This window comes from Miniopterus natalensis, chromosome 1 (genome assembly GCF_054644295.1).
Source record: "Miniopterus natalensis isolate mMinNat1 chromosome 1, mMinNat1.hap1, whole genome shotgun sequence".
Taxonomy (NCBI): Eukaryota; Metazoa; Chordata; class Mammalia; order Chiroptera; family Miniopteridae; genus Miniopterus; species Miniopterus natalensis.
In genome coordinates this window covers 172627525-172644975 of record NC_142081.1, presented here as the reverse complement: position 1 = coordinate 172644975, position 17451 = coordinate 172627525, and the positions used below count along the sequence as shown (strand labels likewise).

The 17451-nt window shown below is 48.7% G+C and overlaps 1 protein-coding gene across 1 annotated transcript; it reads left to right on the top strand.

The window, feature by feature from the left end:
- Nucleotides 1-392: 392 nt before the first annotated feature.
- GSX2 (GS homeobox 2) lies at nucleotides 393-1908 on the top strand. Its single transcript, XM_087816782.1, has 2 exons — nucleotides 393-933; nucleotides 1568-1908. The coding sequence occupies exons 1-2, from the start codon at nucleotides 393-395 to the stop codon at nucleotides 1906-1908; spliced, it is 882 nt and encodes a 293-aa protein (XP_087672908.1).
- Nucleotides 1909-17451: the final 15543 nt, after the last annotated feature.

Below are 17451 nucleotides of genomic sequence, written 5' to 3'. Positions count from 1 at the left end.
ATTAACAAAACCTACATTTTGCAAAGTCTCCCCCCTCCCCCTCCTCCGAGTTATTCCCTACCGCGCTCCCGCCCCTCCTCGCCGCTGGTGTTGTGACTCGGGCAGCCTATCCCGAGGGTGGGGAGCTGCGGAGGAGCCCGAGCCCAGCGGTACTCGGCAGCGTCACGTGCCGGGGTGGGGGCTATAAAATCCCGGAGCCAGGGCGCCGGGCGGGGGACGTGAGGACTAGCCCTCTCCAGGGACCCCTTTGTTCGCAGCCCAGACGCCGACACCTCCGCGTCCCCAAGGGCTTGACCGCCCGCATCCGCGCCGCGCCCCGGGCCGCCCCGTGAACAGGAGAGGGGAGGGGGCGCCACGCCGGCCGGGCCCTCCGGCCACCCACCCCGCCCGTCATGTCGCGCTCCTTCTATGTGGACTCGCTCATCATCAAGGACTCCTCGCGACCCGCGCCCTCGCTGCCTGAGCCGCACCCCGGGCCCGATTTCTTCATCCCGCTGGGCATGCCGTCCCCGCTGGTGATGTCCATGTCCGCGCCCGGCTGCTCGTCCCGCAAGAGCGGCGCGTTCTGCGTCTGCCCGCTCTGCGTCACTTCGCACCTGCACTCCTCTCGCGGGCCGCCGGGCTCCGGCGGCGGGGGCGCGGGGGCCGGGGCGGGGGCCGGGGGCGGCGGGGCGGCGGGGACCTCCGGGGCCTTGCCCCTGCTCAAGAGTCAGTTCTCTTCGGGTCCTGGCGATGCGCAGTTTTGCCCGCGCGTGAGCCACGCGCACCACCATCACCACCACCAACCCCAACAGCCTGGCTCGGCGGCGGCGGCGGCGGCGGCCGCGGCGGCGGCGGCGGCCTTGGGGCACACGCAGCACCACGCACCTGTCTGCGCCGCCGCCACCACCTACAACGTGGCGGACCCGCGGAGATTCCACTGCCTCACCATGGGTAGGGCGGGGGCTTCGGGCACCTGCGCGCCGCGCCTTCTCGCCTCTCCGGAACAAACTTTTCCGCTGTGGAGAAAGTGGGAGCTTGGGGGGCGGGGTGGGAGGGAGGAGGGGCTTTTAGTATAACTGGGAAGTGGTCCCAAGAAGTTCCACGGCGGTGGAAGTTAGCTTGCCAACCTCTCCAAGCAGGCTGGTGCGCTTCACTCCTGGTCCCCAAGTATTCCGTAATGTGGGGGCCTCGGGGACATCGAACTTGAGGGCTGAGTAACTGGCTGAGGGTTGGGGTGGGTGTGTTTATGGCGCTTGGCGTCGGGCCTGGCTAAAGCGTCTCGATGCTTTTGGCTAAGCTTGACCGCCTCTGCCTCTCTGCTAGGCCTGAAGGGAGGCGATCTGGCTGCGCAAGCCCCCAGACCCCCTTTAAGCCTCTGACTTGACTTCCTTTGGGCGCCTCTGTCTTTCCGGGCTAAGGAACGCGGTGATGGGAAGGGGAAGGGGAAGGGGAAGGGATGGATACAGGTGTTTGGCTGAGCTTCCCGGACGGGTGCTTGAGAGGCATCCTTTCCAAGGGATGGCACGCGGGGTGGCGGCGCGATTCTGGAGAATGACGTCTCTGCCCTTTCTCGGCCCGCGTGCAGGAGGCCCGGACGCCAGCCAGGTGCCCAACGGCAAGCGGATGAGGACCGCGTTCACCAGCACGCAGCTCCTGGAGCTGGAGCGGGAGTTCTCTTCCAACATGTACCTGTCTCGGCTCCGGAGGATCGAAATCGCCACGTACCTGAACCTATCGGAGAAGCAGGTGAAAATCTGGTTTCAGAACCGCCGGGTAAAGCATAAGAAGGAAGGGAAGGGCGCGCAGAGGAACAGTCACGCGGGCTGCAAGTGCGTCGGCGGCCAAGCGCACTACGCGCGCTCCGAGGACGAGGAGTCCCTGTCGCCCGTCTCTGCCAGCGAGGACAAGGAGATTTCCCCCTTGTGAGCGAGGGCCGCCTCCCCCCCAGGACCCACTCCGGGGAGCCCCCCCAAAGCAAAGGGGGAAGGCGCCCAGGGGTCAAAATCCTCGCCCATCCCGCGGTTCCAGCCGAAGGACCGCGCGGCGCGCTCGGGACGCACAAGCCGGGCCTGACCCTTCGCGTCTACTCTTGGACCTGTTTGTTTAGTGTTCCACTCTCAGTAATAGATTTTTAAAATGTAAATAACTTAGATTCAACCCAGTCTTGTCATATAAGAGAAAAAAACAGCGTTGGTTTACGTTTAGCACTGTACGTTTTTTGTTTGTTTGTTTGTTTTTTAAAGAGCTTGCCATTTTCCCTCCCCTACTGTCCTACAGAACCTGATAAGAACACCAGGCTTCTTGATTATTCCCTGTTTAAAATAAAAGTATTGATTTGTGAATAATTTAGAAAAATAAACCCTGTAAGTCTTGCTTTCTGAAAAATTTCCCCTGGGAGAGTTTAAAATCCAAGCGCTGGAACTCCTTTTTATGTGAATAGTTTTATATAAAATTTATATTTATATTTATTTAAATAAATGAAACAAAATCAAGGTTTTGAATTCATGCTGTTTGCTCTCACCACCTTCCCCTGTCTCCCTCTCCCCCGTGAACAGGAAAAAAAGTGTCTGTGAATTTAGATGGAAATGTTGACTAAAACTTGGTAATGTGGGTCTCTCGGTTGAGGGAGTTTGGGGCTCTGGGATTCCTGTGTGACAGAAACTTCTTCAAAGGAGACACCTTCAGTCAAGATGCCACCTACCAGGTAGTACAGCCCACCCTCTGAATAGCCAACCTCCTCATGGTTGACTGCAAATCACTCCATTTACGGTGATGCTGACAATTAACGACAGGCCAACCTTTTAATTTATTTAGTGAGAAAAGATGAAAATCCCTTACCTAGTATTTCTTTTCGGTGGCAGTCCCCCTTTTATTATTCTTCCTCATCTCTCTTAGTCCTGAAAACTGAATTATGGGGAGGAATTTGAATAGTTGGAAAAGTTCTAGAAAAAGCAACAATCCATCAAAGCAGGTTATAAGCAAACATGGAATCTTACAAATAATGTTGTAAGTGACTGGAAACATTGCCACGGGTTGTTCCTCTCGCTAAGAAATTAGCTGGTTTTCATCAATGCCAAGAAAACAAAAGGTTACATTCTCACTTTTCTTAAATAGCTCAAAGGTGCCTTTGGACTCTCGTTTTTATTTTATTTTTTCTGGCCTCCCTAACTTTAACCTAAATTGTCTCCTCTCCAGTACCTCTCTTCCCACCCATCCTTGCAGAGTTAATTTCTGCAAGCCTGTTCCTGGAGGAGAGTGTGGCTGTGCCCTCCAGGGCAGCCCGGCGCTCCCCTCAGTGCTGCCAGACCCTGTCATCTAGGAGAGAAGTGAAGCTGGAAAATGGGAACTAAAAGAGGTCATTTTCTGCAACCTGAATCTCACTAACATCCACTGGTGTCATTACTGATTATTTTCTGTAAAGAGTCCACCCAAGAGGTCAAACCATAGGAACTTTTTTACAACACACAGGTAGGGACTTCTAGGTCCGAATTACTTCGGGTCTGTAGTAACTGAAGCCTCACCAGGTGGGCCTGGGGCTCTAAAACTGAGGTGGGGGCGCTAATTTGGGAAGGAGGGGAAAGGAGGGGGGATGTGACCTTGGTTTTCCTTCCCAGAGCCTCTCTCTCTCCCCCTCCCCCTCCCTCCCCTTCCCCACAGGACTAGGAAATCCTTTCAGACCCTGGAGGCCTGTCAACAATTCCAGTTCGGGCACCGGCCCGGAGAGACCAGAGGGGGAGAGCACTGGCGGTGCGCCCCTGAATCCCGACCCGGCGCCGCTTTGTGCAGCGACGCGGGCCTGGCCCTGCGCAGCGGTCACCGGCCGCCAGCTCGCCCTGCCAGGGTCGGGAGGCTGAGCGCGCAGAGCCTCGGCCCCGCGCCCCGCCCGCCGCGGTTTCTGGGGATCCCGCCTCGCTCCTCCGCAGTGGACCGGCCTCTGGGGCGCGGGTACGCCGGCCGGAGGCAGCGGGTGTCGAGAGGCCCAGAACGCGCGTTTAAGGAAAATTACTGCTCAGGAAATACTGAGAAGGGTAAAGAGCCCCCGCTGCCCCTTTCTGCCCTCCTGCCCCAAACTAAGCCTCCCTCCTACCCCATCCACACTGGGCCGGCCCCTCCGTCGCCCTGCGCTCGGGCCTGTTCTCCCCCGCGCTCCCCCCCCCCCCCCAGTCCCCGCGTAGTTGGGGCAGAGCCTCTGCCTCGCCTAGCCCCTGGCCACTGGCCCTGCGCTCGGAGCGCACAGCCACCCGCTGACCACCCGCCAAAGGGACAAGGCACCAGCCCTCCTGACTGGGTTTGAGCTGCTTATGCGGCCTCAGTTCCTCTCCCTCCTGCCTTCGGGGAAATAACTCAAGAAAGAGAGAATAAACACAGACCCCCCTCCCCAAGCAAAAAGATGCGGGCAAAATTCCTACCTAGACATTGGACATTCTCCAAAGAATGTTCTCCAGGGTTTTCAGGGCGGGGTTGAGGTGGGGTGGGGGGGGGGGAGGGGGTGTCATCTTTGTTCTAGGACGTTCGTGCCCAGGGGACCTTCTTATCGCTTTCAGAGTGAATCATGAGGTCTTCTTGTATGCTAGAGTGGATTTTTCACCCCCCAACCCCCCCCGCATCAGTTACTGTTTTTGAAGTTTGCAAATCAGAATAAGACTGTAAATGTGCCTGCTTTCTAAGGCCTCCAGTTTCTCCTTAGGTTAAGAACACCTATGCCAACACTCAGACACAGACACTCTGCTAGCCAATCTTGATACGAAACACTCCAGTAAAGTGTCTCCAGGTTTATCAAATAGGAATGTTTAAGATGTGTGGGGTCACCCTGGACAGTGTTTCTACCTGCAAAGCACTAGATGCTAGCTTTTCAATATGCCCCCTCTTGAGAAATAGAACTCTGTTCCCACAAAACATGGGCTCTTGGGGGCTTAGAGACGCATCATGGAAAGGGAGAAAGGGAATGAAAATGAGAATTAGAAATCGGTTCCTGGCTCCAGTAAGAGAAAAGAAGTGAGCAGCAAGGGCCATTAGTGTAGCTGAGCCCACCTCTTTGAGAACAAGACCTAGTAGCTTTAAACAGGAAGAGTTGGAGGGTGGGGGATGGAGATAGGGAAGGATGACTTCCTGCCCCTTTGTCCCGACCCAGTCCAGACTTCAGAGAAAAGAGGAGGGGTAAAGACCTTTCCCCATTCCCCTCCCACTCAGTGACCAACACACACCCAAGGCCAAGGGCCCAACACTGGTGGTGGCGCCCAGCAGCCCACCCCTAGGGTGTCCATGGGCTCAAGCGATAGAGACACTGGTGATGATAGGGCCCTGCCCCCCCTTATTCTTAAGTGGTCTTCACAGCTGAGTTCCCACTCACCCCATCCCTCCAAGGACATCTAAGAATGCGTTAGGAGAAAGAACTTTGGATGTGAAGTCTTTGATTTCTGGCTTCCGCCTCCCTTTCTTCAGTCCCACTCCCCACCAATTCTGCCCTTGGATATCTGGTCAGGATTAGAAATGCAGTTTGCTTGGCCCACCCTGACTGTGGTCTGGGAATTGCCACAAAGGTGATTGCTCTAGTTAAAAGAGGCCACAGCCCGGCCGGGCGTGGCTCAGCGGTTGAGCATCGACCTAGGTAATCCAGGCAATCGGGGTTCGATTCCCGGTCAGGGCACATGCCCGGGTTGCAGGCTCGATCCCCAGTCGGGGGCGTGCAGGAGGCAGCTGATCAATGACTCTCTCATCATTGATGTTTCTATCTCTCTCCCCCTCTCCTTTCTTCTCTCTGAAATCAATAAAGATATATTTAAAAAAAAAAAAAAAAAAAGAGGCCACAGAGGGCATACGTGTATACGTGTACGTACATGCATGCATGCATGTGTATGTGTGATGTATGTGTACACATGTATATGTGTATGTGTAAGAGAAAAATAACTCCATTGGTGGTGGTCATGGTGTAAAAAGAGAGCTATTTTCACCAGGGTTCTTTGTTTTTGCTTTTCCTATTTCTACCTTTCCGGCAGGTTCCACTCATTTTTCATGGTACTCCTTGTGGGAGATTTCTTGGAGGGAGGTGGGAAGGTGCTCAGAGCTGGGTTGGGGGAAGGGGTAAAAAGCCGAACATTGAGGGGAGACTGGAGAGAGCTCTCGGCTGGATCTTAGGCCAAGCCTTAAAGGTGTGAGAGGGAGCAGGATGGCACTTCCAACAGAAGTCACTTGCTAGAGGAAACTGGGTTTAAAGGAGCAATTATTGCTTTAAAAGGAGCTCCTCCGGACTGGCCAGGCATGGTTCAGCCATTAAGCATCGACCTATGGTCCAGGACATTGAGGTTCGATCCTGGTCAGAGCACCAGCCCGGGTTGTGGCCTCGATCCCCGGGGGGGTGGGGGGGCGCATGCAGCAGGCAGCTGATCAATAACTCTCATCATTGATGTTTCTATCTCTCTCTCTCTGAAATCAATAAAGGCATATTAAAATAAATAAGAGGAGCCCCTCCTGCCCTCTCCAAACACAGCCAAACACTCTCCTAGACGTGAATGCCACTCAGTGCACCAAAGCAATTGTTCCCATTTTCATTATTCACAGGGAATCTTTGTATGTACCTGTTAAGGTGACAGACCTCTTAAAAGGGAACATTTTCCCCCATGCCATTAAACGGTGCATTTACTATGCTTCTATTAACATAATTTAATATAAATCTATTTTATACATATTTAGGCTCACATTACTAAAAATTGAGCCTTTGGGGGAAAAGTACCTACATCTCTTTCCTAAATTAGGTGGAATAGAATCCAAAAACTTGCTATTCTAAGCCAACTGGAAAAATTTTAATTGGAGACATCTTCTGTATTGTCTTTTGTTACTGGTGAGAGCATGAAGAAAAGAGGCAGTTTGTCTCACAGAAATTCCACAGGAATGCACGAAGGGCTCCTGTCCTCAAGGCTCTGGGTAGCTCAGTTGGTTAGAGCATCTTCTAGATGCACCAAGGTTGTGGGTTAGATCTCCCAGTCAGGACACATACAAGAAGCAACCAATGAATGCATAAATAAGTGGAACAAGAAATCTCTCTCTCTAAATCAATAAAATGGAAACATCAACAACCAGGAATTTAAAGATATCTCTTAGGAACAGAATGGAATCAGAGCTCAGGTGAAAAAACTTTAAACCAACCTTGACTCATATTTGGAAGGAAGTGTCTTCTGTTTGGGGAAAGAAAATCTGAAGCCTGAGACCTCACAGTCCTAAAAACGACTCCATGTGGAGATAGATATCCTTGTCTGTCCCCGTAGCTGGACTCCTTGTTCTCAAGTGCACCCTCTAAAATTCTGGTCATCTCATTGTCTCCGAAAATACTGTTTTGTTTGCCCTTCTATTGATGTCAATGCCTGCCCTTCTGCACTGGGCATTGCTTTTCTTCAAGCCGAGCCCTGTGTTTTCCCGGACCTTTGTCGGACCTTTGTTGAGCCTTCCAAATCCCAAACCCAGGAAGGCCCCAGGGACTCCTCTGAGTGAATCCCGACAGATCGGAAGTGTGTGCTGTGTGCTTAGGAAAGTAACTAGTTTCAGATTAATGAAGCAGTGACAATTTCAATCTGCTTAAAGGCGGAGGTTGGCACTGCCCAGGCCTGAGCGTGGGGAGCTCGCCAGGCTGGGCTTTATATTGTCCGCTTTTCTGAAGAGCAGACAAAGATGGATAGAGAGACATTGAAAAGCAGGGGGCGTATTTCAAACAGCCCCATAAAGAGGGCTGTCACTTTAAGACAAGAACCATAGTGCTTTGATGACTTTGTATTAGCTGCCCCATTTCAAATAAGGAACTCGAGTCTCTAGTGAGAGGGAGGGAAACCGAGAGAGGGAGAGAGAAGGAGGGAGAGAGAACAGAGGAGGCAGCAATATTTAGCCCGTGTGAGCACTGCAGCGGGACTAATTCTTAGGCAACTACTTGATTTCTAAAGTTCACGGAGAAACAACAACTCAAGCAGGTGCAGAGGGAAAAAAAGGCAGGTGGGAGCTGCTGCTGATGGGAAAGGCTCCCTGCCCGTGGGCGGCAGCCGGCTCTGGGGAGCTGAAGCCAGCTCAGCCTCAGTTTCCTGGGAAGGGCTGGAGCAGGACGCTGGGCCCTGTGGGCCCCAGACAGCTGAGGATTATAATGGAAATTTTTGAGAGCACGAAAGAGAAAGAATAAGGAAAGAGGGGGGAAGGCAGGCCCTTGGAGGCCACCTTCACAAAGCCTAATTTAAACTGGGGTCAAGCAGCAGCAAGCCACCTCCCCACTTTCCTCCTTAATTAATTAATGACCACAATTAATTATTAGGGTCTTGCATCTCAAGACTTCAAAACGCCTTCAACAGGGATGGTTGAAATACTTGAGCCAGACCCATGGTTTCTAAGAGAAGGGAGCCGAGAGTTGGAGGTGTGCGGGCCGGCTCGGGTCTCCCCTCGGTCTCCGTATCTGCGCCCCTCCAGGTCTCTCCCTGCCTACTTTTCTCTGCCTCTGTCTTTGTCACTTTCTGTCTCAGTTTCTCCGTCTCTCCCTCTCCCTCCCTCACTCCCTCCTTTGTTCTCCCGGACCAATTCCCCACCCCCCTCCCCTGGCCCTGGCTCAACTCTCCCAACGTCAGGACCCTCGCGGTCCCTGGAGGGGAGAGGGTGCCCGCGCTTCGCCCCCACGCAGGGCGCCCGCGCCTTGGGGTCCCGCCGCGCGGTCGGTGGCCAGAAGGGAGCGGGGTGATTTCACCTGCCGCGTCTAGAGTTAGGGACGGCTTAGATTTCCTTCCTGCCAAAGAAACTTTTTTTTTTTTTTTTTAGGGGACGGGAAGCGGGAGCGGGAAGGAGATGGCGCGCCAGCTTTGAAGGCCGGCGAAAGGGCTCCCGCGGCAGCGGCGCTGGAGGGGAGGCGTTTAGTCACTGTTTCATTAGGCACTATTTGAACCTTGCAACATGTGGTAATTTCTGGGGCAAGCTGAAAAGGGGGGATTATGTAGGAGGGACACAAGGAAATTAGCGAACGGTTAATTTAACTCGTTTTCTGCTAGACTTTTCGATACATTCCTAATTGACTGAGGGGCAGGTGAAGCTCCCGCCCCATGCAGGCTCATTCACGGTGGGAATAAATGGTTCTTTTTCAACTCACACTGTTCACAATATATCATCAGGGAAAAGACATGCAATGAATATGTTGATTTTTTTTTATTAATGGAATTACTCCCCTGCCACGCAGGTGTGAGGGTAAAAACCTATACTGCAATGAAATAAGATTAACAATGAAATTAGAATTTTATTAGCTTTCTATGTCACATAGACCTGGATTTGAACTGTCAAAACAAGCAACAAGAAAAGATCATCTGCAGGCAGCCCTGCCAATCAACCAGGAGAAACGGAGCAGCGTGGTATCCAAACCGCTGCGGCTTCCAGCTCCTTGGGCGCCTCCCTCGGTCCGCGTGCGGTTGGCAAGAGCGCGGGGCCCCGGGGGGTAACCGCCGCGTCTCTGGGCCCGCAGGTAGTAACTGAAAGCATCGCTGGGACGCGGGAGGCCGCGCGCAGAGCAGGCTCCGCCGAGGGCGCAGGGGCCCGGGGGCCCAGGCCGCCGAGGGGTCAGCCGGAGGGGCCGGGCCACCGCAGCCCGCAGGCCTCGGGCCTCGCGTCTTCTGGAGCAGCTGCCCGGGCCGGCCGTGACCCGAGGGGATGGCAGAAAAGTCGGGACGCGGGGCTGGAGGCGGAGCGGGGCGCCCCGTGGAAACCACACTGAGTTTTGTTGCCGGGGGCCCCGGGAGCGTCCGCGCTACTACCTGGGTCTGGCAGGCGCGGAGGTGCCCTATGCAAATGGTTCGCTGTTAGGCGAGAAAGAAATACTTCAAATGGGCCTTTGTAACCTTCTATAGAAAATCGAGGTACTCTGCATGACAAAGCACAATTAAGCTTTCTATTCAGGAGTTCTGCAGCTGGTAGCCCACTGGGAAAGTGGGAGGAAACGCGAATATATTAATAGTGCGGCAAAAGTTTTTTTGTGTGCGTGTCCGGTTCTGGGGCGGGGAGGGAGAGGGGCGGTGGGTGGACCCGGAGAGGAAGGAGGCCCCGCCTTGACTCCCGGCCACCTGAATGACGACGCTCCTGCCCACGTGGAAGGCCCTCTAGCCTGGCGGCCGGGGCGCCCTGAATCGTCTCGGCGACCCCCGCGCGCGGTGCGGGGCCCGGCGGACCCCGCGGGCACCAGCGCTGGGCCGGGCGGGACGCTGACCCAGCCTTGCCCCCTTGCCCCGGGAAAGCTGGGCCAACACCAGGCGCGGCTGTTGGTGACGCGCGCGGAAGGCAGGCTTGGCCCAGAGGCCCGGGCAGGCAGTGCGCGCGGGAGCGCAGGAGGGGGGCGCTGCCACGGGAAACGCGTGGGAAGGGCAGAGCCAAGTTTTCAGTTCAACTCTAAGTTTCTCCACACTCCTCTCCCATCGTTGAGGTTCATTTCCTAATCGTTCATTTTTACACTCCCCAGAAAGAACTTTTTGCTTCCTAGCCAACTTGGCTACTCTCCATTTGCTCCTCTAGATCCATTTCCACCCTCCCCTGTCCTGCTTGGTGCCCGCAGACACGGACCTCTGCGGATTGTGTTATTTCCTCTACTAACCGCATCACCTGCAGCTTCTTGCCTCTGGCTTCCACCTGGGTTTGGTGAATGAGTGGCACTGCAGACAGGAGCACAAGCCCAGGAGAGAGAAGCGAAGGTGTATTGACTGTTTCTGGGGGTGCTCTCTAGAAATCCCCTTTATCTCTGAGAGCCTCTTATCCAAGTTTCCAGTTCTTAATCAGGCTCCCCCTGTAACTTCATAGAAAAGAGTGGAAATGTCTGCCAGCTTCTAATAGCCCTTAAGTGCATCAAAATTCTTGTTAGTCCCCCCAGCCTTACGCACATCTCTGCAAAATAGTCAATTCACTGAAAAGTTTCTTGAGAGATTCTAGCCCAGAGTAGTTGCCTGGTGGCTGACCAGCCATGTTATGCTTGAGTCAATTCCTTCTTATAATGGCAGGTCAGTTGTCTCCTCACTTTTGCTGGGACAACTCCTTTGAGAGGAGCTCCACACTCTAGCCCATTCCATTTCAGACAACTTTGACCATGAGGAACCCTTCCTTGTGTCATGGGTGCTGCCTAGTTCTTTCCCCATGGAGCTTCTAGATGTTTGCCGCCTTCCCTATTCCCAACCGTGAGGTTCATGATGACAGTAATGGCACCTGTCACTTCTGCATCCTCAGCATTCATCACAACGCCCAACACATAGTAGATGCTCAGTAAGTACTAGCTGAGTCAATGTATCATTCTGCTTCCAGGTCTCCACCAGGTCTCTCATGGAAGTTAGAAATGGCTATACTTCATCATTGCTGTGTATACACACACACACTATATGTATATATATGACTAGAGTAGAGTGAGTGTATCTTTGGATGGGGAGGGGTTGGTCAGAGTGGTGATGGGGTGGGTTCTGTTGGTCATAATAAGGACTTGGACTTTGATTCTGAGTTCACTGGGAAATCTTTGGAGGATTTTGAGCAGAGGAGTGACATGCTTTAACTTATGACTAATCAGGATGAATTTGGCTGCTGTGCTCAAAGAAGCAGGAGTGTTAAGATGGGCTTGTGGCTGACCTCTCTGTGTTTATGGCATCCCTCCAAAGCCAGAAGGATAGGTGACATTTAGATGTGGCCTTAAAACAAAAGCCAACATGCATCTCTTGAGGAGAATCTGAAGAAAATGGAAATGAAACAGACAAAAGTTTAACCTTTGAGGCACTTAAGAACTAGAAGGTATTGAGTGGCAGGTCTGGATGCCCCCAGGAATTCTCAGAAGAGGATGGCTCAGGACAAGAGGAGTGGGGAGCTGATGCCCAGCAGAAAACTGCTCAGGAATGCACAGATGCAGATTGATACCTGGCCCGGCCGGGCGTGGCTCAGCGGTTGAGCGTCGACCTAGGATCCAGGTGATCGGGGTTTGATTCCCGGTCAGAGCACATGCCCGGGTTGCGGGCTCGATCAATGACTCTCTCATCATTGATGTTTCTCTCTCTCTCCCCCTCCTTTCCTCTCTCTGAAATCAATAAAGGTATATTTAAAAAAAAAAAAAAGATTGATACCTGGAATTCCAATTTCTGTACTTTCCATTGTTTCTGTTTTCTTATAATAATGAGTTTATCATTCCATGTATTTTTATTTAATCAAGTAAGACATAGTGAGTTTAATGAGTTTTGATCTTCCCAGTCAGAAAGACCTGCCAATATTTCATAGGCAAGCAGAAAGAGGCACTAGAAGAGCCCTATTAAAATACTTTAGTCACTCTTGAAAATCCAAAGGCAGGTTCTTTTTTGCAAAGCTTTATTATCTTGTTATCAATTCCTCTCTTTGCTCAGTTGTCTTTTGTGATTACTCAATGATCAGGCAGCTTGTACAATGTACACGAGTCAGTTTTATGGGTCCAGCAGAGTGGCTGTTGCCTTGCCTGCATCGCTGTCAGGCTGCAATTGAGTTGTCAACATTTTTCAGCTGGCTACCTATTTACAATGTAAACAAATGCTTGCTGGCATCAAACTATTTTTGAATAGAGGATTTCTGCACACTCCTTTGACTAAAACAGCATCCTTAAAAAAGGATACAAAATAGTTGAGGTTTTATCAGATACATGAAAATTTAATTTGGTTGTGAGTTTTTTTGGCATAATAAAGAGTAAAGCAAAATTTTTGAGAGATCTGAGCTATTTTGTTGTCTTAATCAACAGATACATGCATGATTATAATAACATTACCATCTCCGTGGATGTGGTTTCACTAGAAGTAAAATAATACATTTACTTTATATAATTAGAAGTTTACTTTCCTGAGTTTTTTTTTATTTTTATTTTTTTTGTAATCAAGCTAGCTAAGTATTATTTAATATTCCATTTTATTCTTTCTATTGGCTTTCTAGTAATACCTCTTGATATTCTTTTGAGTGGCTATTAGTCTAAAGATTGCAATATGCATTTTTAACTTATCTCTATTATACATTTCATAAACAGTGTGGAAAACTTACCATAGTTTAGTTCCATTTATTACCCTTCTGCCACTGCATTATTATTGTCATATATTTTTTTCTTCTATTACAACACATTGCCACTATATTTGCTGGTAAATAGTCTTCTAAAGAAAACATTTAAAAAGAGTATTTTATATTTGTTCACCTCTGTGACCTTACCAAGATTCCTGCAGATCCAGGCTTCCATTGGGAGTAATTTCCCTTTAGCCTGAAAAACTTCCTTTAGTGTTTCTCCATAGTACAGGTCTTCAAGAGACACATTCTTTGCTTCTGTCTTAAATTTTGCTTTCATTTTTAAAGGATATTTTCACAGGGTATAGAATTCTAGCCTGACAGGTTTTTTTCCAGATATCATGCTATTGTTTTCTGGCTTCCATTTTTTCTGATGACAAGTCAACCAACATTCTTATTTCTGTCCTCCTAAAAATTGTCCCTTTCCCTCAATCTGACTGCTTTTAAGATATTTCTATGTATAGTTTTTTTGTTTGTTTTGTTCTTATTGAGCTTAGTGTTTTACTGAGATTCTTGGGTGTATGGGTTAATTTTTTTCATGAATTTTGAAAAATTCTTGGCCATTATCTCTTCAACTATTTCTTTTGCCCCAGACTCTCCTCTGTTCCTAGATTCCAGCTTCCTATGTGCTAGATTATGTAATATTGTCGCCACAGGTCTCTAACTCTTTCTTGGTGTTTTTTTTCCCCCTTCTTCACAATTTTATTGTTTCTTCAGTTTGGGTAATTTCTATTGACTTATCTTGGGGTCACTGACTTGTTTCCTTGTGATATCTGTCTGCTATTAAGCTCATCCAATGAATTCTTTATTTTAGATATTGTAATTTTTCAAGTTCTCTCTTTTGAGTTTCTATGTTTCTGCTGAAATTCTCCATCTCTTTGCTCATTTTATCTATCCTTTTATCTAATATCATTAACATATTTTTAATAGTTATTTTACAATTTTTATCTGTTAATTACAACACCTGAGCTATCTGTGAGTCTGCTTTTATTATTTTTTCTATTGATTATGGATCATATTTTCACACTTTTCCACATATCTTGTCATTTCTTATTTTAGACATTTTGTTTGTGTTTGCTTGTCAATAATATTTATCTCTAGAAAAGGCAATTAATTGCCTTTCCTCTATCAGGAAGCTAGAATTGTGGGGGCTGATCTCTTTAGTCTAATCAGAATTTTTGATTGCCTCTTTAGTTAATGTCAACTCCGTTTACTTCTGGTATGAGATGTCTCAAGCATGATCAGGTCCCTCCCTCCAGCAGGGCTTTGGAATCTAAGTACCATGAAACAATGAGATCTCTGCTTTCTAGTCCAGTCATCAGTTTCTTATGCCACAAGAGTCAAATAGGTAACTTAAAGTCATGAAATCATCCAGATGGGGATTATTGTCATCTGGAGGCAGAGGGAGCCACAAATCAACTCTGTCCTCTTGGTACCATGCAAAGATTTGAGTTCAGGTTGTTAGATTCTCTTCTTCTTTTTTTTTCCCCTAGAAGAATCCCCAAAGTTCAGATACTCCTGTAAAATTTCCCAATATTTCATGTTGTCAAATAATTCAAAATTCTTTCAAAGCATAGCATAGTCCTAACAAAATATATCTGTTCGCTTAATTCAGTCCATGGACCACCAGTTCTCAGTCCCCAGTGTGGCCCAACTTCCTCAAATTAGATAAGAAATCGAATTTGTTCTTAACCTTAGTTTAGCAAAAAGGACTTTCTGAAGTTAAAACATTTTTTAATTCTTAGAAGTTTTAAATGTTTTAATTTGGTTACCAGTTTATTATAAGGCCTTTTCATCAGAGATTTCACAAATGAGAAAATGTAGAAACTGCTCATATAATCACTTGTGGCACAATCAACTTTGGAGGGTAGTTATGTTTAAATATAGATTTTCCACTGTGAAAACAGGTATATTAGTAGTAGTTCCAGATAATTAAGGACATAAACAAATTTTTAAAACCCTCTATCATAAGAGTTTTTATCCTATAACCGTATACCAATTTTGTCGTATTCCCTGAGAAACTATTTTTCCCCCCACAAGTGACTTCTGAGAGCATGGGATCTACCAGATAATAAGACTATGAGCATGTATTCCTGGCAAGTTTTGTTATATTTCAAAGTGACTTTTTTTTAATCCCTTCATACCCAGATCGTATTTGCTATTTAGAGACCCATTTGTTTTAGCTGCATACTTGTTTGGAATGACAAAGAAAGGGCCATCGCTATTTCTCCCTGCAAACCACCTTAATATTTCTAGTTCTCTAGATGAAGTTTCTCTAAACGAGCATGATGCTGGGTGCTGAAGTGCTATGTTTTACAGTTAAAGCCCCCAAATCATTCCTCCCCTTGAGCTCCTCCTCACATGCACACACACTCATCCCTCCCCACCTTCCACGTGCACAGGACCGCAGTCCTGCAACTGGCTGAAGAGAATGTATTTTATGAGGCATTTATTTCTCTCTCCAAGCTCTGAGAGAAAAACTGGCTAGCAGCCAATGGCCATTAAGAACTCATTGCTTGCCAAGCAGCTACTGCTACTTGTTCAAAACATATTCATAGAGTTGCCATTGCAACAACTTGGAAAGTAATTTAAAATCATACCATCATTTTCCATCCCCAGCAACTTTACATCTCAATGCCTCACTGAACACTGCAGGAATAATCAAAGGATTCAGGTTTTTCTCGTTTAACTTGCAGGCTACAGGTTTGAGTGGCAGAGATGTAATGTTTTGGGAGGTTTGACTGAACGCCCTTTCCTCCTTCTGCCCCTACGTGCGGGCTTGGCCACATTCCCTTCTTTTCTTGCCTGTCACTCTCTTCGGCAGAGTTCTCCCTTCTCCCCTTGGATCGATGATCCCTTTATAGGGACAGTTTGCATCATCCAGCATCCTTTTGTGTGTGTGGTAAAATATACACAACATCAAATTTCCACATTAACTGCTTTTTTGTTTGTTTTTATCTTTGATTTTGGAACAATGTTGTATTTACTTAAAAGGTGCACAGGTATTGCAGAGAGTTCCCATATGCCCTTCTCCCAGGTTCCCCCAAGGTTAACATCTTGCTGTGTGGTTTGGATCTTATTGCATAGACTTAGGAGAGATTTGCTAAAGGGTTCTCACTTGTAGATGCAGGAAAACGTTTGCAGACTCTGCGCTGCACTGGGCTTTGTTGTTTCCACCAAGTCTTCTCTCAGGGTAGGTGATTCTGTTTTATTTCCTTATTGGAGACATTATTTTTGCCCAAGACTGAGATGGGTTCTGCCCGATATTGTAAGGGTCTCTGCTCAAATGTTCCCCAAAGAGAAGCAGAGTCTAGTTTGTGTGTGTGTGTGTGTGTGTATTAGGGTGGAGGCATTTAAAGGGGTGCCTCCCAGCTGAGTGGACCCTGTCCTATGTTCATAGTAGTTTGCTAAGATAGCAGCTCTTATCCCTAATGGGCTCCACTGCCCACTCCAGGGCCCCAGTTTATTTAGAAAATATTTTTATTGTTGACAGTATTACAGCTGTCCCCCATTTCCCCTTTTACCCCTCTCTGCCCAGCCCCTACTCCTCCCCCTCCCCGCCAGGCCTTCACCACACTATTGTCTGTGTCCATGGGCTATGCATATAAGTATATAAGTTCTTTGATGCATATATTCTTTCTGATTGGTGTTTCAGATTTTTTTAGGATATATTCCCAGAATTGGATCACTGGGTCAAACAGCAGTTCCATTTTTAATTTTTTGAGGAGCCTCCATACTGTTTTCCATAGTGGCGGCACCAGTCTGCATCCCACCCGCAGTGAAGTAGGGTGCCCTTTCTCCACACCCTCCCAGCACTTGTTGCTTTGTTAACGGTGGCCATTCTGACAGGTGGGAGGTAATATCTCATTATAGTTTAATTTGCATTTCTCTGATGATTAGTAACTTTGAGCACTTAAAAAAATATATATCTTTATTGATTTCAGAGAGAGGAAGGGAGAGGAAGGGGAGAGATAGAAACATCAATGATAAGAGAGTCATTGATTGGCTGCCTCCTGCACGCCCCCGGTTGGGGATAGGGCCTGCAACCTGGGCATGTGCCCTGACCAGGAATCGAACCTCAATCTCCTGGGTCATAAATCAATGCTCAACTGCTGACCCACACTGACTGGGCTGAGCATTTTTTTCATATGTCTATTGGCTATCTCTATGTCCTCATTGGAGAAGTGTCTATTCAGGTCCTTTTCCCATTTTTTTTTCTTTTTAAATTTATCTTTATTGTTGAAAGTATTACAGATGCCCCCGCCCCCCATTGACTGCCTCCACCCTGCTCGCACCACTTCCCCAGGCCTTCCCTTCACTATTGCCTGTCCATGGTCTACGCATGTATGCATATAAATTTGTTGGTTAGTCTTTTACCACCCCACCCCTTCCCTCTGAAATACATCAGTCTCTTGTATGGTTCAATGTCTCTGC